The sequence below is a fragment of the Rhopilema esculentum genome, chromosome 11 (genome assembly GCF_057945365.1).
Source record: "Rhopilema esculentum isolate cy_ngs chromosome 11, ASM5794536v1, whole genome shotgun sequence".
Taxonomy (NCBI): Eukaryota; Metazoa; Cnidaria; class Scyphozoa; order Rhizostomeae; family Rhizostomatidae; genus Rhopilema; species Rhopilema esculentum.
Window position 1 is genome coordinate 8,251,620 of NC_142825.1, and position 22,349 is coordinate 8,273,968.

Sequence of the window (22,349 nt, forward strand, 5' to 3'; positions counted from 1 at the left end):
ACAATGTGCAGCTCTCGTTCGCCATGAATTTCGTATTTCTTCCACCGAAGCATGAAGGAGTCATGGTCACGCGTTGATAACTGCATCTAAATCTACAGCAGGATATTTTTAGGATCGAAAAATAATAAATGTTTAGAATCATTCTAAGTATGCGGGTCGGAATATGTCCATGCTGTGTCATGACTTTGTTTTAATCACCTGTAAAGGCCCATAAAGCTATGGTTTCCTGTTCCAGCTCTTCCTTCGCGTATAATTAATCGCAATTGACACTTCAGTTGTTCTCCAGAAACGATGAACAATAAAGGCTTCAGAATTGGTGTCTGAAATGCTCAAACTAAAAGCCGGTAGAACAGAACTGAGAGTACCTTCACTTGCAGTGTTCAATTTGCGAATCGCCGTCGTTCGATTCGGTTTGAGGCGAGACTAACGAAGGCACAGTGACGTCAAAATTGCGTCACAGTGTCACCAAACCGAAAAGTTTTGTCGGTTAATTCCATTCAATTATCGAAATGCAAGAGCTTATATCTCACAAACTGTAAAAAAATATCGAAAAACAAATAACGAATTCGTGATCAGCAGGTTCAAATCCTTTAGATTAGCCAATAAAATGCAAGTGCAAAATTTTGCTGGAGAGGCCCTTTAATTTGAAAATCTCCATCCTATTCTAGGGTGTTTACCCGTTAGGCCTTCCTCCACTGAATCTAATCGACAGAACCCTCTTGGTTATTCTATAGCAGTATAATCTTAACTCTTTGAATGAACAAACCTCTAAGACTAAGACATTGACATATACACAGCAAACTCTTGTTTCATATGCCACGTGCATGCCGTAATTCGAATAAATCAAATCACGGTGTGCTACGTCTAACTAAGCATTTGACCGTAAAAAAGCAGAGGCCTAGAATACCTCTCAGCGCACATACCAAGACAGATGACACTCTAAGTTTACTGATACCAGCTGCTTTAGCCAATGAATTGCGTATTGAATTTGTAAGTGATCTTTGATGTTCAGCACCAAACGAATCGTATTGGCCACTAAGTCGAAAGTACATGTAATGCCGGTTGTTCAAATAGCATGCACTAGAAAGGAAAATATTGTTTGGTAAAATTGATCAACCGATGACAGAAAATACAAAGGGCTCTATGAAAACTGTGTGATGAAAGAGGCTCCAAGAAAGCAGTGGTAGCATGCCAGATAGACCAAAGGCAAATTATTTGGGAGAGACAAACCTCCCTCGGCCCATCCGAGACTCTGAACTTGGCTTAAGATTGTCATTTCCTTCAATTATCTATGCCCAGGAGCTAAAACTATGAGAACAGCATCAACCTATATTGACCGAGTCCTTTATGAGACAGTAAATATTCTGTCTCGAGTAATTCTGCGATTTTCGCAGGGAGTTGGCGAGAATTCTTTGAAATACATCTTTGAACTGTTTTGCCCCTTTTGCTTTCAGGGGACATTGACTTGGCCCCCTCCCTGGTATAGTGTTGTTCACAGTCTACTACATGTATTTAGTTCGAATTGAAAAGGTCTCCGTGAAAACAGATGCAGTAGAGGCAGCTTTTGCATAAAGATCACAGTTGCAAGCATGCTCTTTAAGAAATTGACGAACACGAATGCAGCTGTACTGTGATCTATGATTTATCAAGTGATTTGTAACTATTTATTTGTTGATTGATTTGGTTTAAACCAAGCGTACACGTACGTTGATTGGTTTAAACCAAGCGATACCCCTAAAAGCATGCTGCTTCTGCGAAAACACTGCCTTTCAAGTTGGACAGCAGTACTATCCTATTACGTAGATTAAAATTACAAAACCCCTCACCGTAGTGGCCATAAAATGTGATTAGCAGTTTCCACAGGATCATAGTTAAAGAAATTCATAACGCTTGTTCGGCCATCACGACCCCATGTTAACATAACCGGTACGCGAGTGTCATTTAAAGGTCCTTCCATTCCACCAATTTTCCAGTCAGGCCGTGAAAAATACCACTTTCGCAAAACCTGTTAATAAACAATACAAAAAAGTCAACCATTGATAATGTTGCAAATTTAACAAACCCCTCTGCTATTCTACTATTTACGAAACAAACGTAGTTCAGAAATGCAATTAGAAAAGCTCGCCAGGGTGGAAACTTTGATTAAAAATCACTGGGGGAAATCCGGGAAAAATCCTCTGACAAAAGATGGCATATGTATTGTCCGGAGCATTGATCGTATTTCTAGTCCTATCGCGAAACTGGTCGTGCAAAGCTTTTGGGCATATCCTATGCACAGATGATTTCTCTCAAAATGGGTTATCCCCCAACGGCTACCCTCACCTGCATCTAAACATTTAAATAAGTATTTGAAATAAAAGATGGGACTAAAGTGGACCTTACATAAAAATATTACATGCTTAACGGTCTGCATCGAAGGCATTCATCTTATGTACTTTGGCAACGATGCAGAATTGACTGCAGGAGTTACTCAAAAAGGCATCTTTTGGGAACTGCATCAAATGTCTTTGTGGGGAGACCTTAAAGACAATACTTTAATAAAGACGACTGGGTTTCGAAAGATTTTTCAGCAAGCCTTCTCTTATAATCTGCAGATGCTAACTTAAAGCACGTAAGTACATAAGGTCATTTCAAGGTGGGAAGTTATCAAACTTACAGTTTCCATGGCGTTATTTTCAGGCTTAATAGTTATAAAAGTAAAATACCTCATCAAGTTATCTGTTTATAGACATGATCTCACTCAGAGTTCAGCTATTATTTGATGAAACCTACCATTTGCCCAGGATGTCTCCTACTAGGCATCATATTTGAAAACACATCCACAGGTATCCCTCTTACGGTCGTAAAACCTTCATGAATATATCTTTGCCCATCAATTCCCATGAATTCATTGGTGGTTTTCATACGAATATGATGGTGGTCTTCCGTTTCTACTGAATCCCAACTACGGTTACTCAGTGGCTTGACTTTACAATCAAACGTGTTGACATCAATGGTGTACATTATACCTGGAAAGATGAATCTTTTATTATCAAGACTTCTTCGAAAATGGTTTGGGTGAAATGATAAAGACATAGGCCATAAAGGCCCTTGCGCAACCGGCATGCTTAGCGGCAGTTGTCTTGAGAAATTGACTACGTTTTTTTTTATATTTTCATGCAGTACGATATTAGGCAGGTTGCGCAAGAGATTTTAATCAAATGTCAACTAGTTCAAAAAGACGAATCTTCCCCAAGATAATTTCAACTCAGTGCCTGTATAATTATCTGTGTCATAATGATTTCAACACAATATGCCTTAAAATGCAAGAAGAGAATTCAAGTTTTTTTAGGGTATTCCTCCTTTCACCAAATTTTGAGCAAAAATTATGTATAAAAAGACTAATGATAAACAGCAATGTGCAGCTTACAATACCTAAGAAGAATTTTAGGCAGCTTTCAAGCTAGTCTTGTATTCACTGTTCGTTCCAAAATATGTGTTCACAGCAGATCAACTTCAACCAGTGCTCACAGATTTTTTTTTCAATGAAAGATGCACGAAAACTAGTTATCGTAGCCAGCTCCATTTATGTTAATGGCATCAGCGGAGAAGAAACGCGTGTGAACTTACTCAATTCTGTGAGTGTATGTATATTTATTTTTCAGTCTTAAAAAAATTTCTCTTCAAAATAAAAGGTGTGATTTCTCTTGAGAAAACTTTGAAGAGTCTTGCATAGATAGAAAGTTGTCTCTTGTCAAAGTACTTTTCAATATCTTTGTAAGCAGAATCCCTTTCATCAGATTCTTCCTTCCTCTTCTTAGGGCCAGGTGAATAATTTTATGCTAATTAATGTTAAAATACCCCCATTTAGATAGTTGCTACATTAACTACAAAAAGATTCGTCGTGACAAAATTTCGGACAAATATTTTGACAAAATTTTCTTCAACTAAATTCAAAATGGGACGAAATTTGGTCACGAGGATTTTTTTGTATTTAAGATTTTTGAGAAATCGCATAGAAAATCAATTGTGTGAGGTCAGAAATCAAATTTATGAGCCCTTTTAACCTAGTCAATACCAACTTCGCAATTATCCTCCTTTACATCGTCTTCATAACTATTATCGTCAGCATCATAATAATAATAATCATCATCATTGTCGGTTCTTGAACTAACTTCGTTTGATAAAAATAGCTCTAACTGTCTTTGTCACCAATTTCAAAGGAATCTACCTCTATTTTTTATATTCAACTGCTCTGTTTCTTTCATTCGTTTAAGGTATTTTCAACTTCCAACCCAAATTTTGAACTCTACTGGAAGCAAACTTTCCAGGCCAACGTTTCCTATTGGAGATGGTCTTATCCTTTCCGAATCCTATACTTTTATTTATACACATACTTTTAATCATGCTCTGTTAATAAACTTTCATACCATAAAGATAGAGAGTAAAGACTCTTTGAGTGCTAAAATAATCTCTCTTGGCATAAACTGAGAAAATATTTTGATTTTCCTGAAATGTTTTTCTGTTAAAAAGCTGCCTGGGAGGACAAGACCAATTCCGAACGGGTGCTCAAGCCCCAAAGTCTCCACGGGGTCGGTACCTATGGGACTGAATATGAAGCAAACTGTATGCTTTTGCACCATATTTCTGTGTTATTGGTAATATCTTTGTGACAAAATCCTCGACGGAATTTTGTCACGACGAAGTTGTTCGAAATTTTTTTCGACGAAGTTTACCCGCCGAAAATTTATCTGACGAAATTTTTTACTGTTAATGTATATACCGCTTCAATGAATTTCATTGGTGTATACCAATTCACTTGCGCGCAAAGCTCTGTAGCTTTAGATTTACACGACCAGACCATGAAACAATTTCCTTACGTACGCGATAATTATCTGCAAGAAGCAATCTCTTTATTGAAACGCTTAACAAGGACGCATCCTTCGGACTATCACCAACAAGTTATTAACAATATGAAAATAAAAATACCCAAATCAAAACGTTTAAGGATTATTTTCTTAGCACGAGAGTGAAAAGTCCAAGTCACAATAACAAAATTGGATGATAGAAAAACGAGGGCTGTCTGTCTAATGTTTTTAAGCACATAACAACAAAGCGTCGCCAAACTTACGGTAGAAGCAAGGCTGAAATTGAAAAGGAATTTTTTCTTGAGTAAAAATGCTTGCATGAGATTTACCTACAACATGCAACAGAAATAGATCGTAATACCTGTGTTAAAGTCATGAATTTCATGGACTGGAACAAAAACACCATTCTCTCTGTGATGATGATCCGACCTAAAATATTTCTCTTTAGTGTCGATGTAATCCTACAACGGAAGATCTAGTAGTCTAAGAAATTGCAAACAAAACATCTGACTGCAAAAAGACTTAATAAAGGCTTACGAATACCCCTCCCCCCTATCCGATCATAGAGCATTATATTGTAATCAAACATTAACTCTCAGACACATCTGAGCTATGATATGTATGGCTGTAAAAACATCCTTCCTTAGCAAAAAACAAAAGCACTGCACTAAGTAGTTCCGCAAATATATCACACGAAGTATTCAATCAGGTTTGGATTTCCCACTTTTAGGAATAGGCAGTTTCAAGAGCATATCCCGTGTTTTAATAATCTTAGGTAGAGTATCAAAAACAAATTGTCTGAAGCATGTTTTGTATACGTTTCTACAAATCGACTAAGTCATGATCCCTTCCGACAAAAGTGGGTAACTTAGAAGCCTCCCGTTTGATCGTTTCCCGTCATTTTTACTTTTATTATTATTATAATTATATATTTATTCAACGTAGGCGCATAAAAATAGCTACAAAATAAAAGCTAATTCAACATGCAACAATGAAAATTATCAGAAGTAAGCCGCCCCATTGTTAAAGATGTCGCGAAGAAGTTGTTATACTCTTTGCTTGAGCTCCAACTAAGATCTTACTTTTATAATTTGATAAGCTGGCGATTCACGAGTTTTGGTATCTGGGTGATATGGTGGACAGTGAGGCGTAGGCAGAGAAAACCATGAGAACTAGAGTAGCAGCGGCATGGAAGAAATTGAGAGAGGCTGCGCAGTTTGTTAGATAAAATTTTTTTCTTTTAAGATCTGAGGCAATGTCTGCGAAGCATGTATAAGATCCGTTTTTATGGGGTTGAATCGTGGCCTATAAACGGCATTAGCTAAGGATGTATTGAAACTGTGATAGAAAGGTGCTTCGGGATATAGCTTGAGTTAAATGGCAGGATAGGATATCCAGTGAAGAAGCGGCGAAGACATGCGGTTTTAGAGAGATGACTAGGGTGGTTTGGGCATGTTAGAAGGGAGAATGAAGGAGTACTGAAATTGGAGGAAGAATTAGAGATTCCAAGAAAAAGACCGGTTCGAAGACAAAAGAAAACGTAGATAGGGTGAGTGTAAGAAGACCTGAAAGACCTGAAGGTCAATGAAAGGGAAGGCATGATAGCAAAGATGGAAGAGTATCAGCACAAGTCCAAGACATGGGAAAATTAAATATGGCATCCAAACAATGATGATGATTGAACAATTATCCCTTTTCAGGAGAACAATACCTTACTCATTTACTCTTACTCTTTTGTTACCTGTTTTACTAACATCCCCTTTACATGTTGTTAACTACAACAACTTGTTGTTGGTTGCACTTATTATTCTCATACAGTTTAGCAAACACATGATTTCTGTTCTATTTTTGTAAAATTCTGTTTCTGGAAACCTTTAACACTCCTCAATCTTTCAGTCTTTTAAGATATATTGCGTCTTACTTGTCATATACCCTCTATAATTGATCAAAGCATATTTTGTTTCAGTTTTTTCTACCCTTGTACATTGACATAAGGACTGCCAAGTCATAATATATTCCTTACATACAATCCTAAATCTGCATAACAAAAATTGTCAAACCTATGCTGTAAACTATAAATAAAATTGTACTGTCATTACAGTCGTTTCGATCCATAAATTACTTACCCGAGCATTGAAGCCAGTTTTGTTAGATAACATAAGAACTTCAATATTCATTTCAAACTCGTCGGGAAACCGGGGTAATTGAACCTTGGTTGTTGTCATATTACAAAAGACATCTGCAAAGATAAACAAGGACTGTGAAAAAAGACAAAGACATTGTTGAATTTGAAAAAGATTTAAATGTCAGCATTTTTAATTGCGATTAAAAAGCCAACAGGACTGCCTTGCGTTAAAGAAACTTGTTTCAACAATATTTGTCTCAGCTGTACAATTGTTCATAACAGGCTGATAAAGCATCAATTCTGGGTAGAGGGCTGTTTTTTCAATAGCATATAGTTGATAACAAGAGCCAAGCAAATCTGAAATAAGTTCGCTGCTGAAGAATTGCATCTTTTTTAATTAGCTCTCAGTTGTGAAGAAAAATAGCAATGAGCACCTCCATCCAATAGAATACATGGACAGTAAAGTGTAAAATGCAGTGTTAAAATGAAGAAAAGTTAAAAAATAATTTACAACATGTTATGCTTAATACCATTCATTTTCAAAACATTTTAAAAACTTCTTATTTAATAGGGACATCATGCAGCAGATCACAGCTTTTGATAGCTGCCCTCCCCTTGGAATAGGTGCCTTGTCAGAAGCTTAAAAACAAGCCCAAAAATGAGACAATACAACAACAAACCACACCAGATGGCAACAATGGGAGTCTATGAGTTTTAACTAAGCACCATAGAGCTAAAGAGACAATTTTGAAAACTAAACATACCATTTGGCACCTGCAAATGCTCTGGTGAAGGAGTGCCAGGGTTCATGTTAACAAACTTTACCATTATAGTCTGGTTTTTAGTTAACGCTGCAGCTGAAAATCCAAAGAACTGTTGGCCATGCTTTGAATCTTTCTTGGTGAAAAGGTACTGCACAGATATGTTGAAGTCATTGCCCTTTCCCAGAGCAGGCAGACATTCTGTCCAAGCATCCAATCTACGAATTGTCATCTTGTTAAATATTTATGCACAATTCAACAATATTTTATTCAAATCATTATGTAATCTACATACTTGTGTGTAAATAATCTCTTACCGTCTCTGAATGCAAGTTCTGAACTTGAGGTCAAAATTTTGGCAGCAAGTATCGCAAAAAATTGATACAAATAATGGTATCAGAAATGAATACATAGACCCAAGAACAAAGAAACTTCATTTCTTCTATACCAATATCTTATTTTATCTGCATTATTACACGCTGATTAAAAGATAGACAGAAATGAGAATTGCTGCAGCGCATTATTGAAATGTTGACTTATTGATAGGCAAATAGATAAGCTTTTGGTAAAGTTTCTTGTACATTTTGAAAAAAGTTTTTCAGTGTGAATTGAATGAGGGTTTAACAAATATTATTTAATATCTGATTGTTAAACCCTTTTTGACACATTAACCCTCAGTGTTATTAAACTCAAATAATTTTACAAAAATTATTTGGCTCAAATCTAAGTTATTCACTGTATGCTAAATGTTTTTATGCAAAGTAGGGATCTCAAAAAGCTTTTACTTAGAAGTTAAGAATGTAAACTATATGATGGCTTGGGGGTGAATTATTATATTCTGGCTGATATAGGTCAATAGTTTGAATCTGGCATCAATTTTTTATCCAATCAACAAAAACGATATTGCCTTAGTGGTAATAAACAAACATCTACTTAGAGATAACCAAACATTCTGAAAACTATTAAAAAAATTTCCCTTTTTTCAAACCAGAAGAGTAAGGACTGAATAAAAAATTCCTTCATGTCCTTCACAATTCAGCTAAGGAAATTGCAATCGAGTAAAAAGACAACTTTGGGCAAAGAAAAAGTAAAATAACAAAGTTCTTCTTACACTTTATCTTCATAGCTAAAATTTCCATTGTAAACAAGGTGATAGTCTTTACCAAAGCGAAAAAGCTGATTCCCAGAGCTGAATTCGTTATTTCCATATGGCCTTAATCCATCAAGTGGAATGTCTGAAATACTTGTAACATTGCATTTCTTCTTTGAAATAATCATAGCCTGTTTCCGGTTGTGATCCATTATCATTTTCCTTCCTCCAATTTCAAAATCTCCACCTTGCTCTAGTGGAAAACACAGCCTATCAAAAATTAGCAAGACAATGAAAATAGAATAAGGGGCTGGAGTGAACCTATAACCCTATAGTTTTACAAAAATTGCAAACTCAGCATTGCGGCCATAGGAACAATGTGCGGCATCCAGAAGTTTGAACTGCTGCACAAGCCATTGTTGGAATTTTGAGATGCTGCACAATCGATATCTAGGAAACACAATCGATTTGACAGTTTACACAATGTTGTTCAGGCAAATAACAAAAGCTTTTGAGTGCCACACAATCGATGGGGACCGCTGCACATTGTATAGCATTGTTAAGGCTGAAACAGAAAACTACTTTTGAAGCTTTGAAATCCAGTGGCCTAACTTATACTTGTTTGGCGGGAATGCGAACTACTACGTAAAAGAAACATCGAACGAAAGTGCCAGTGTGTTGTATTTGCGTGACCTGGTTGAAGAAAATTCAGTTGGCCACTTTTCCTCAGATTATCAGACTCAGACAAGGGGAGGTATTCTATATCACTTCTTCTTGTCTATGTTGACTCATTTGAAGCAAAATTTTTGAGTTGATAGATTCTGGCACCTCTTTAGTTCCGGCTTCTAAATGCTTCGGGAAATTTAAAAAATCATTGTTTTGTTTCTTCAAATTTTCTTCATTATGTTGTTGCTAACTTCAATATACCTTTTTGGATTGTTCATGTTAGGAAATTTTTCGATAGAACTTGTTTGGCAGGGGCAGGACTTTCGCGTCTGCAAACAGTAACACTGGTCAACGTTTCTAGGTTTTCAAATGCTCGGGATGCTTGAGACATTCCTGTCAGGAGATTTGCTTCCGTTCTAATGTTTTACTTTGAATTGAAGAGGGAAGTATATTTTGTGGCTTGTGTTTTATGCTAACCAGAGCTAGATATATTCATGGATTTTCATGAAATTTCAGTATTCTGGGTTTTTTTCAACATTTAACTTCTCTTAATTTTTCACTCAAGGGTACTGAAGTTTCTTATTTTTTCCGACAGTCCCGTTTTTGTTTTGTTATAGCAAGTTTTTTTTATAAAAGTCAATCTAATTGATAAAAAGATCCTAGCATTTTGTTGTAGTAAACAATACTGAAACAGTCAGCAACGTTGGAAGATCTGTGCAGGGGGTCTTTTTTGCAAAACGATAAAAGTTTTAAAATTTTGTCTGAGTAAAGGGGGCAACAACCCCCATACCCAGACTCTCCCATCAATAAATTTAAAATCTCTCCAAGGGAATTAGGGGGCAATTATGGATTGTTTGAGCAAAGTCGTTTTGAAATGCACATGTTCTTCAGGTGAAGTGCTGGCAACCTTGTGTAAATGATTACCATAGTTATCAGTGTAATTATAGGCAGTTCCCCTGTATGCTATCTCAAAGTGGACGTTTCTGAAGAACTAGAGGGCATGGCAAGGTAAAATTTTCTGTGCGCCCTCTTCATCGTGCGGCAGTCAGAATTAGTTCTGGATCCGCCCCTGCAGAACGAGGAGATTTTTACCATGTAATCAAGCAAATAAAGGATGACTCTCCCACTTTTAAGGCAACTGGGAAATGCAAGCAGGACATGATCATCCCCCTTGAGCACAATAGCTATCAATACCAGGTTTCAACAACAATGAACATAGCAAAAACTGATGGGTTTTCAAACTCAAAAAAATGAATGATTGAATTTCTGAATTTTGCACTCAAATGCATAACATTTGTAAAGTAAAATTTTACCTTTTGAAGTAATGTTTGGCAAATTTAAAAAACCATCTTTGAAATTTACAAGAATTAAAATGGTTTACCTATTTCTAGCAGGATACAGCCTCTAGTTTTAAAATGAGAACAAAAGCAAGAGTGGAAGTCATTGCATGTTGCAATCACAAGAAATGCGTCAGGTGAAAACTATGCGCGTTGCATTTGAAATATCTTACTCTCTAGTACTGAATAATCACTTTTCGACAAAGAATTTCATGAGGCCTTTGTACCCCGCTTGCGACAAACTACGAGCTTCTTGTCGTTGCAAAAAGTATGGTTTGTAAAACTGACTTGGAGCTGTGGAAATTCAGGTTTTCATTTTGGTGGCTTCTCAGGCCTCCGATTTTCCGAAAGGAAGATGGAAGAAGACAGTCTTTCAGGGGATTGAAAACACGAAATTTCTGACAACGATACCTAGGGGGCTAGAGCATCAGCACCCAAATTCCGTCGTGCCTATGAAAGGTGGTTGGAAGCACAACACGATCACATGACACACTAGGGCACCCAAACGACGATGCATCAATAGAAACAATTCAAAAAACGAACCAACCTGTTGCCATTAGCTTTCTTTTTGCATCTACGTACATTCTCTCAATTTTCATTTCGTAGGATGTAGCTCCATTAACAATGTCAGTAGTGATCATGTCGCTCGAGAAGTGGTCTGGAATGTTCGGTATTGGAGGCCCTGAATAAGGGGGCCATGTGCTAGGACAAACCAGACAAAGCACTCCATGAATCAAGCACTGTAGAAAGGAGATGGTGGCGATGGTCTTCAACTGTATAGTAATCATCGCTAAGTTTCCCTGTGCAACTCTGGACTAGCCGGATTGCTACAGTTTCAGCTACTACTCTTCCACAGACCACGTCCTTGTACGACGCAAAGCAACTTTCGCGTCAGCCTCGTATAAGTATTTTGAACAATGAACGGCCACAAGCGCTATTGAATTTCGCTTATCTCAGCAAAAGTTTATAGGGAGAAGGTAACAATTGAAATGTAATGATGTTGCCAGGGGCGTATTAACTGAGGGGTGTAGAGATGGGGTGTGACATCCCCCGATATTTATATAGGAAATTTATTTGCATAATGGACATGGAACATTTGCTACTCTCCGGACACTAGACAGCAGTCAAAAAGGCAATTTCTTCCGTACCCCTTTTTCCCTTGTCAAGTGCACAGGGGGCAGGGCAGCTTCCCCTCTCCCTTCATCTTTCCAGCATCGCTGTCAAGTAAACGAAAAGTTGCAGCACATCCATTTTGAAGATCTTTAAATATGACCACATCCGTAATTCACTCATTTGAATAGCGTACTAGATTTCCATCAAAACCAAAGAATTTCTAGAAATTTACCGACAAAAATATAGGATTTCTACCAAGATGTACGAAACATCCATGGAGTGATCATAAAATTTGATTCTAAAAACTGCCTAGTAAAAATTGTATTAAAAGAGTACACGTTTTTATTTAAAAGAAGCTCGTACCAGGATGCCCAAAAATTTAAGAAACTTTAGTATTTGGCTCAAGAAAAATAAGAAGCTGTAAAATTTCCATTTTTGAAAAGATTCGAAAATGTTTTTCTTTTGTTGAATTTTTTAAAAAAAAGATTGATTTTGATCTGCATGGTTTTTTGTGACAATCTGCGCCGCTTATATTCTTTCAAAATGCACAACTTCAAAACAATAAGGCAATTTTAGGTCCCGAAATTAGAAACCAATTAATAAAATTTTAGCACTAAAACGCCAAATTTAGATGCAAAATTAAGAAAATTTTAGCACTTGTTGCTGATCCAAGTTTCTTATAAAATTGAAAACATGTATATCACCTAAAACTTGGAAATTTTTATAGTAACCTGTCTCAACCTTTTCGTGAATAAATTTGATAAATGCTTGATATAAATCTAGATTCGTTTGCTCTTTGCAAATACATACTTTTATCCTTGTTCATACCATAAAAAATGCCTGAACTTTAACAGGAATGGTAAAAAATGTTAGTTTAAATTAAAAAACAACTTTTTGGGCTGCATGTCAAAGGCAATATGGTCATCATTAATGAGTGTACTTTCTATAGCAAAATTTGCACGGTTTACAGAAGCGAAGAGAAAATGGAGCAAGTAGAAGAAATGCGTAGGTTTGCCACTAGGTTTTTTTGTGTCAAGCACCATTAAGCAATAAAGCCCTTTCTATAGAGATCTCCCAAAAGGAAACTGAAGGGTATACCTGCTAACGAGTATTGCGTCTATGGAAAAAGAAGGCTTAAGCAGCACATAGAATTAACCTATCATCTAATCTTCAAACCAAGCTTCTTGAAGCAATATCAGTAGAGCCAGAAGAAAAAGTCGCAAAGTTGCAGTCCTTCAAGCAATTGGATACTTATGCAAAACGGTCTTTCTGGCGACTCATGCATCTGTATAGTTAGGTATTCTGCCTGGACCTCTAAACTAGGCTGACAAACTAGCGGAATTTGACTGTGCTGCGGATGTAGTTTGAGGATTAACAAAAACAAAAGAAACAGATATGAACATAATTTGTGAAACATATCAACAAAATAAGCTGTTTTGAATATCTGTCACACGTATTTATTTAATGCTATGAGTAGCGATCACATAACAGTTTTCTACAAAAACAAAGTTGGCAAAAGATATTAATTCTTGATATTTATACTGTGTAGCTTCGTTTTTCTTTGGGCGAAGGTTTTCGCCATTATCTGTTCATAAATTTAGGTGTACTTGGAGTGCCAAAAGACTGTTATTAGTTATGTTTAATGCCGAATTCGGCTGTAAAAAATCAAATGTGTGTCACCCAGCTGGAATCTCTTCAAATAACGCACGAACAGAGTTGTTCAGGCTTAGGAATAAAGGTTTAATGACTTTTTTAAACCAAGAATATATACAAATCACAAGGAGATCCGAGGGAGAGGAGAAAATGTTCAAGTTATTCATAGAACTTTGTATTTTGTAAATGTTCCAAACAGATGTAGCCAAATAATAGTTGATAAATCCTTCCAGTATCTTAGACAAAAATACGAATTCTAAAAGCAAAGCTGCAATTTCAATCGATGGCTATGCAACTTTTGCTTGATCTTTTACTTGACAAAAGTTTCTTGTTTCATACCATACAAGCAATCATCGGTTTGTCACTGTTTTTCTTAATTCACGCCTTAGACAGACAGGCTCTCCAAAAGCTTCGGTCTTGGCAGTTGATAAGTGCAAATCGAAAAACCTTCTTTCACGTACTTTTTCTAACTGTTTCATTCTCGAGGTTGAAGTCATACTGGTACTGCAAAATATAAAGCTTAGTGTCAAAAGCCACCTTAATTATTGCGCAGCTCCAAACATTAGTGATATCTCAAGAAATTCTACGTATGTAACGCTACCTGAAAATATTTATAAAACGATCAACACCTGAAGCTCACTAACCAGTCCATGATATGTAATGAAATAAGTGATGAAGAGTTCAGACTATTTTAGGGTCTAGACCTAAGAAATGATTTCATTGGCCAAACCCTTTCCTAAATAATGTAGCTCTGGAGAAACAATCTCCGTTTTGCTTGCATGTACTGCACATAAGTCTACTTTAATCCCATAAAAATTCTAAAAAAACAGATTTACAAGTTAGAGCAAGTAAATAAACTTGTAACAGTCAGGAAAAACGTGACAAGAAATTTTTCACATTTGATAAGAAATTAAAATATCACGATAAGCTGTAGATTCAAACAACAACAAACCTGTCTATTTATATCATCGACTGTTATAAATGGAATTGACGAAATTATAGGCTAAAAAAGTAAGAAAATCAAAAGTTAGAAAAAGTATCATATAAAAAATTGATTACATGCGAAGAGGAAATTGCAAAGGCAAAGAATATTTACATTCATCAAGTAGTCGAACCATTGAAAGTGGTTATTTATAGATATTCAGAAAATCTAGCGTTATTTTTTCATTATCAGCATTATCTACAACGCGGTTAAATAAATATAAAAGATTCAAACAAAACTTTGCCTTCGCAATTCCCAACTTATTTTCAAATCGAACTAGATGCCTCATCTAGCACAAATACGGGCCCTCTCAAAATTCAAAGCATGTTTGAGGAATCTGATGCCATCAGTTTATACGACAGAGTGATGCGTTTTCGTACTTGACAACATATGTTCAAAGTGAGTTAGTTTGTTTGCAGTACTTTCCACCAATTCACTGCTGGTTCTTTTGAAATAATTGAATGTTCTGTCAATTTCTTTAACTTAAAAAACCTGAGGTGTTCCAACTAATTTCGGCAAGGATTCTAGCTTCATTTGAATGACTCACTATTTCAAACTTTTTTACTCTAATAGTGTAGTGGAATTAAATATAAAAACAGTCTAACCCGGACAAAAATATTATAAAGCTGAAATTTGGCACATATGTTCTATACTATGTTGGAAATGCCCAGAAAAAAGCCCCATCAATTGGGCATTGGGAAATCCTTATTTGGGCAAATCCCATAATAGCCCACTGATCAGCAGTAGTTAACAATTTTAATGTCGCTAAGACCCATTCAGAATGACCCTTGCATTGTTGCAAAATATCAACATTACATTATAATTTACAATATTAGCCGAACTTTCTCATTCATCAGACTTTCATCCTTCCCTTGATATATATATATATATATATATATATATATATATATATATATATATATATATATATATATATATATATATATATATATATATATATATATATATATAACATAATCTTGCCAAAGAAAATATAAAATTTGGCTAGCACTTACATCCTGTGCTCTTGAATCAAAATTGAGTTTTGGATTGACTGTAAACGGTACTCCTTCAATACCTAGAATAAAAGTAATTCAGCTTCTATTGCAAACGCAAGAATTCGACTTCGCTGATTGACGCATAATTGTAATTTGAAAAAAGGTTAAGAATCTTTCTTATAACGCAAACAAATTTATGTTTGGGATAGTTGTACGGTTGAACACCATTGTAACTGAATAATATCATAGTCAAAACATCAAAACCATAGCTCATTTATCGAAACTTTTTTTCGAACTGAGGCAACGTTACCACACTGTCAATTTACGATTTCTTAACGTAACCCGTTCCTGTGCTCAAAAACCTTGTCAATTCTGTTCTTTTTCTTAGCAACGGTTTTTATGGCATTTATAAAGAATATCATAGCAGTTATATAGGGTAAGAATTATAAAGTAGATATAACAGCCTATGAAAGGGGGGCTTACATTCGGGGGTCTATATGCAACGGGACTATATTCGAAAACTTAAAACTGGAATATAAAAAAAATTAAAAGAACCAAAGCACGGTGCAGGATCATAGGGGTTACTCTTGAAGTCCTGACTGAAGTCAATTGAGGGATGAGCATACACTACTTAAAACAACTATTGAGGGGAAATTATTTTGAGATAAAATTCACCAAGCAAAAATTATATTGGACAATCAAAAGAAATTCCCGTGTAGAACAAGCATGTAGACAGAGACGACAAGCGGCACAATCAACGAAAATTAATAGTTTATTGGTACGGTTTTGTTACTTATGTCAAGAGAGATTATAAAAATTTAAGCTTTACATTTATATAAACTTACCAATTACGGGACTCTTCATTATAGCGGCAGGTTGGGCGGGTGGCACGCTTCCTGTGTTGAACGACCTAAAAGACAGGGAATCTTAAAGACTCATTGCTAACAATGAGCCATTGCGCTACGTAAGCATCCCATAATGCATTTTTAGACTGTCTAAAATCAATTTTGGTTAATCTGTAGAAAATTACTGCCATTGTTTGGACCGTCGCCACGCTCGCAAAGGCCCGTTGTTAGCAATGCTTTCAAAGTGATTACAAGTAATACAAAAGAGAACAATGTCATACTTTAATGTGTATATTTCGCTTTCACTTTATCAGCAATCATTAACATATATAAATATATACATTTTGGAAAAATATATTTTATTAAAGTTACATTTGGATATAGAGAATTTGATAGTAAAGATATCTATACACCTCCTACTTACAAATTTGGCAAGTTTGCCCTTTAACTCAATAACTGAATGGAACATCTCTAAGTTATATAAAAACCGCAGACAAATCATGCCTGAAGCTTATTTTTCTTACTCCTGAGGAATTTTAGTTACCATTCGTTTGACGATTTCTCTTCACTGAGTAGAAAGTATTCAAATTCATTAGAAATGCATGAAGTGCAAGCGTTATTGGTGATGCCAAAACAGATCGGCTTCCCAGCTGTGGCATCCCTTGGCGGTTAAATTCCTCCTTGCCACTTATGCAGTTCTCAATTTGTGCTGTGGAAGTTTATATCCTAAACACAAATACGCACCCAGATGTATTCCTTGGCATCTGCAATGGCATTTCATTAACTCTGTTTGAAGACTGTGGTCTGGGCAAAACATTTGACTGCACAGGCACCAAGCTCTCTACTCTGAATGTCAGATTAAGTTCATTCACTTCGTTTCTGCAAAAAATAGTCATGTAAAACAATAACTGTTACATAACAATTGAAAGAGCTTTTCCAGAGCGGGAAGAATTTCATTATATAATTTGATATCATATTATGGATATATTCTTTGCAAACAGCTCCTTCAATTTTACGGTTAGCAAAGTTGCATATTCAACCGGGTGCAGGGATGTACCTCATAAATCATATATACCGCTTCTTATTTATACTATGATAGTACCTAATAATATCTTCATTAATCTGGTAGGCTACGAGGTTATGAAGTATGGGTTACTTACATTGGCAGTGCCAGCCACAAGGCTCTGGGGGGTGGACAAAGCAAAAAAATTTAGACCACGTCCTTTTCACCACCAGAAAACACCCTTCTACCAACATGGAATGCCAATTTTACTTGAAGGGAAGACCCATGACTAACTTTTGGTTACGTAAAGGCCGACTGATAACTATAGGATTACATCACAATACGTATGTTGCCAAAATATTACCCCTCCCCAAAGTTGCCAAAATTTTCCCATCGAAATAGGACAAAATACAAAATTGATCCTGTTGAAAACTGGGGGGACACATCCCTTCAGTCACCCCGTGCTGCTGCTACTGGTTACTCGGTAGCTGACAGATAAATAAAAACTAAACTATATCAAACAAGACATGCAAATGGATGAAAAGGTTCCGATTTCCAAGGAAGCTACAACTTCTCGGCAAAAAAGTTTGATACCAAGTTTCATCAAGCCAGTAGTCAGAGGTTTAACTGGAGCTGCTAAGCTAGATGTGCTTTAAAATTGATGTTTCACTATTCTTTATCAAATTTTTGTGCAATATTGAAAAAAATATCCATAAATGACCACTTTAAATGATTTGAATACTTGATAAATGTAAATATTTTCGGAGCTATGCAACATCAGTTGTTGTTCAAAAGAATGCTTTCATCATTCAGCAAAAATATTCAACATAATTATCACTTTCAAAAGAAAAGAAAGATAAACTTAAGCCTCCATAGATTAAAGACTGACTATGAGCGAAATTCCCAACAGTTTAGCTTTGCAGCCTAACAATGAAAGAAATGTTCAATCTACTTACGCGATGGTATAGAAAGTAGGATCTGCTCTTTCACCTTTTGACTGACTTATCAATGCAAGTTCGGCAATTCCTTTAGTGGCACTATTCCTGACCTCGTTTTTCACACAAAGAATATGCTTTCGTAGGCCTTTTTCCTCTGTTTAAATAAATATGAAAAAAGAATTAAACATATTCTAGGCTGTCATAAAATTTATGATATCCATACAAAGGAATGATAACAAGTAATACTCTATGAATGAACAACAATAAATCGCCCACAGGCATACAGGGCTTCATCAGAGCAAAAGCTTCATCACTATACCAGGGCAAAATATTAGCCTTCACTAATTTAAGTGTATTTATTGTTGTTCATTCTCGTCATATTGTGGTGTTTCTTATTTGCTACATTTTAATCGATTTTTCACTGCAAAAACTCCTTGGAGTCCATCATGCAGGCTGCTATTGTGACCTTTTCTTTATTCACACATACCTATGAATGACAGAAATTTTAATTTGAAACAAAACACTGTGATAACTGACATTTTCTGTCATAGTACTTTTCCTTCTTTTCCCATATTTTGAATCTGCCCAGAGATACAAGTTGTATTATTAAGCAAGTACAAGTACAATTGAATGGTTTGAAAACAATTATTATTGGGTTTTGAGAAATAAGAAGATTTTTGTTTTATCATTGTAAGGATCCCAACAGCAATGGTGGAAGTTTTCCCCTGCCCTAAAAAAATTTAGTAATTTTCTTCAAGTTACCCTTATGCCCTTTTCAACACTTTGTACTTGCTCAGTACAACAGAAAGCCTCTAGCAAAAAAATTTTGTGGGAAAAAAGAGAAAAGGAAAAAAGAGATGATTAAAAACGGTTTTTTCAGACAAGCAGCATAGGCAAAATAGCTGTTCTGGACAGCCCCATCTTAAATTTGTAAAAAACATATAACAATTAAAATCAAGGTTATCTATTTATAAATATAAATGATCTTAAGAAATATCATGAAAGTAATGCAAATTTATATAGACGATGAAAAGCTGCCTGGGTTGAAAAATGCCTTCACTAGAGTCATCACTTCTATGAGACCTGTATAAAAAAGGATAGAGAAACATACTTGTATCTTCAGTCAAAAAAATACCACTGAATCCATTTGGAACCTGCTCATCATCTTTTATGATGATAAGATCTGTTATAATATATGTTGAGGTTGGATCTTTCTCATAACATAAATATCTTTTTCCTTTGTATCTCCAAGAGCTTTCAAACACATCTGCATCATGACCCCTCTGAGTGCATGTAAGCTAACAGGGAGAAAGCATAGAATATTTTTAAATTTGAAAAATTTGACTATAAAGATAACTGGCAAAGTCTGAATTTTCAAGTTTTCAAGAAACTAATTTGAGCTCAATTCAACAGAGCTCAATCTTGCTTCCAGAATTAGAATAGACCTTGATAAAAAATTAATTATTTTTTACTCAATTGTTTGTTGTAATTATGTACATTTTTTTAAACATATTTAACTTCAATCATTATTGTAAACAAATGTGAAACACACACGCGTTCATGACTAGACAGCAAATTTAGGGTTTCTTCAAATCTCCTTCGAAACATATATATTATTGATAGATAGGTACATTGTAACCATTTTTACTGAACAAAACTGAAGTTTAGAGCGTCGAGTTTTCCAGGTGGAATTGTAATTTCATGTTCGCATTGTTTTAGTTTCAGCACCAAAAATTCTGAATTAATTTGAAAAATAAAAATTTCACTTACAAGCTTTATTAAGTTTCTTGAAGGTGCTAGATTCTCTTTAGCAGTTACAATGAAAAGTCTTGTTATTGGATCAGAATTGGAAGCCATTTTGCTTTACTCTGTAAAATGAAATATGCTTATGTAGAAGCAAATATTAGACAGCAAAGTTGAGTAAATAATCTTGGTCAAGATACATCAAGTTACGAAGCGAATGAATTAAGGTCCTCTTAGAAGCTGATCCGTATAACCTTACATATGGTTTTGAATGAGTGACTACATGCTTAGAGGTTCGTTTCAAAAACATTCGCAATATTATGAAAGTCAACATACAGACATAAGTCGAAACTGAGATGTGGTTGTCATAATTTAGGCCCAAAAGTCGCAGCAAAACTTTAAACTGCAGAAAAGATGATCTAATAACTTAAGAATGGTTCTCAATCTCCCAATTGATCAGCATAACATGTAATGTAAACCGTAATTCACTTCACGTATAGTACCATTTTATTTTCCTACCTGAACTTCACCAAACTCTCTCGACTTCATGCGTTGACATTCTGCATCCTTGAAACTTTGTTGTATTGAATTAGAACTATGATATGACGTCATGATTTCAAAAGGAGACTTGCTGACTCAGGACATCTTTGGAGTGTGTGGGTTGTCTAACATTCATGAGAAAAGTCATTTATCCCAGGCATTTGCTATAAAACTGTCCGTTTATACTTAAACCTGGGTAAGATAATAAAAAATCTGTCGGAGACTAAGTGTGAGCAAAGAAAAGAACAAAGTAATCTGTAATCTTGAACTAGTAGAAGGAACGAAAATAGGAAGAAGACCAAGAGTAAAATAAACAGCCGAGGTAGAACGAGTATCGTAAATGCGAGAAGCACAAGATTACAGGGCGTGAGAAAAGGTTAGGAGGCCAACCAACAGCAGTGTGAAATAGGCACACTTGATTATGATGAGATAATGGTTACCTTTGTAGAGTGAGAATGGTCAGATAGGCCGCATCACTCTAATCACCAATGCATAGCAGTGAGAGGGGCAAGGCGTGCTTCCTTCAACAGAATGTCATTTTCGATGATATGCATCATGAAAACTATGCACTTTTAACTCTGCCATTTTCTGTTGGGATATCTGAAATACTAAAATAAATCATTTCCTTCTGAACGTACTCGTATTCAATTTATTATAGAATCCTAGGTCTCCCTTCCAATTAAGCATTTTAGAATAAAGAATACAGGAATAGGTAAAGAATGCATACAAATTGTAACAAAGGAGCAACAAATGAAATTATCTTTTAGCATCGAAGACAGATCGTGTAAATTAATGATCGAGTCTACAATCCCGGTCAAAAATGGTTGAGACTTTTCAAAGAAAGCTTATATTTTCACTTTCCTTTAAAAAATACCTCCCCCACCCCCAATTAAATGTTGAATGCATGATTTTGAAGGAGAAATGATAGATTTACAAATCCAGCATTGCTTTGAGGGAAAGGGGGGGGATTCGAATTTACAGGGGCAAGGTAAAGTAGAAAATTATCAAAATTGCATTTTGTTGCATCATTTTTGTCCGGGATTGTAGCTTTATGCTGAAATGTCCAATTACAGCTTCTTATAATTTCTCAATTTGTTTTGAAATAAGGAGACTTCTTGTCCCAACGGTGACAAATTAATTCGAGTCCAACACTTGAAACCTACAAGGATAGGGTTCTACAAGCATATTCGACTTTGATAGCGTAAAGGAGATTGAGATTTTGCCAGCAAGACTTAATTATCTATATTTTTTACTTAGAAACAATTTTCTGAGAAGACTTCATCCAAACAAAGAATTGAAATCTGCGTGCCAAGAAAACAGCTTAAATATAATACTGGAATCCTCGAAATCACCCCCTCCGTTGTATAAGCCTTCCTCTACCGAGTAAGCCCTCACCCTGGAAGAATGTTTTCTTGATCCTATCTCTCGAGTATAATCCTCACTCTCGAATGAGTCCCCAACCCGACATGCCAACTTTTTTACAATACGCTTTTCAGTACGTGATAAATAACCTACTAAAGGTAAAATTAAAAATTGGAAATGGAAAATGTTATTGTCAAAAGGAGACTCATTTATGTCGATTTTCGGTAACTTAATTGAAGTCAACATCCCTCGTCGGAGCCCCTTTCCTCGAATTATTACCCATATAAATGCCTTAATTAATAAACTCCAAGGAGCTCATTTCATGGAATTACCGTATAAAATGACA

At 35.6% G+C, this 22,349-nt stretch overlaps 2 protein-coding genes across 3 annotated transcripts in view; both read right to left on the reverse strand.

Moving 5' to 3' along the window:
- The window catches only part of LOC135693907 (uncharacterized), a 16,194-nt gene extending 4,473 nt beyond the window's left edge, over positions 1-11,721 (reverse strand). For both annotated transcript variants that reach the window (XM_065212485.2, XM_065212484.2), the window contains exons 1-8: positions 11,374-11,721; positions 8,845-9,076; positions 7,737-7,951; positions 6,974-7,086; positions 5,209-5,308; positions 2,773-3,008; positions 1,827-2,005; positions 924-1,080 (exon numbers count right to left, since the gene is read on the reverse strand). In XM_065212485.2, coding sequence (XP_065068557.2) covers positions 924-1,080; positions 1,827-2,005; positions 2,773-3,008; positions 5,209-5,308; positions 6,974-7,086; positions 7,737-7,951; positions 8,845-9,076; positions 11,374-11,614 — 1,473 coding nt within the window. In that variant the 5' untranslated portion in view covers positions 11,615-11,721. The remainder of the gene's footprint in view (positions 1-923; positions 1,081-1,826; positions 2,006-2,772; positions 3,009-5,208; positions 5,309-6,973; positions 7,087-7,736; positions 7,952-8,844; positions 9,077-11,373) is intronic.
- A 1,614-nt stretch (positions 11,722-13,335) lies between these two features.
- On the reverse strand, positions 13,336-20,759 carry LOC135693911 (multivesicular body subunit 12B). The gene is made up of 9 exons (XM_065212492.2): positions 20,621-20,759; positions 20,129-20,226; positions 19,470-19,656; positions 18,377-18,512; positions 17,162-17,296; positions 16,418-16,482; positions 15,591-15,652; positions 14,545-14,595; positions 13,336-14,096 (listed from the first exon to the last, which is right to left on the reverse strand). Exons 2-9 carry the CDS (start codon positions 20,213-20,215, stop codon positions 14,046-14,048), a joined length of 774 nt encoding a protein of 257 aa, XP_065068564.2. The 5' UTR covers positions 20,216-20,226; positions 20,621-20,759; the 3' UTR covers positions 13,336-14,045.
- Positions 20,760-22,349: the final 1,590 nt, after the last annotated feature.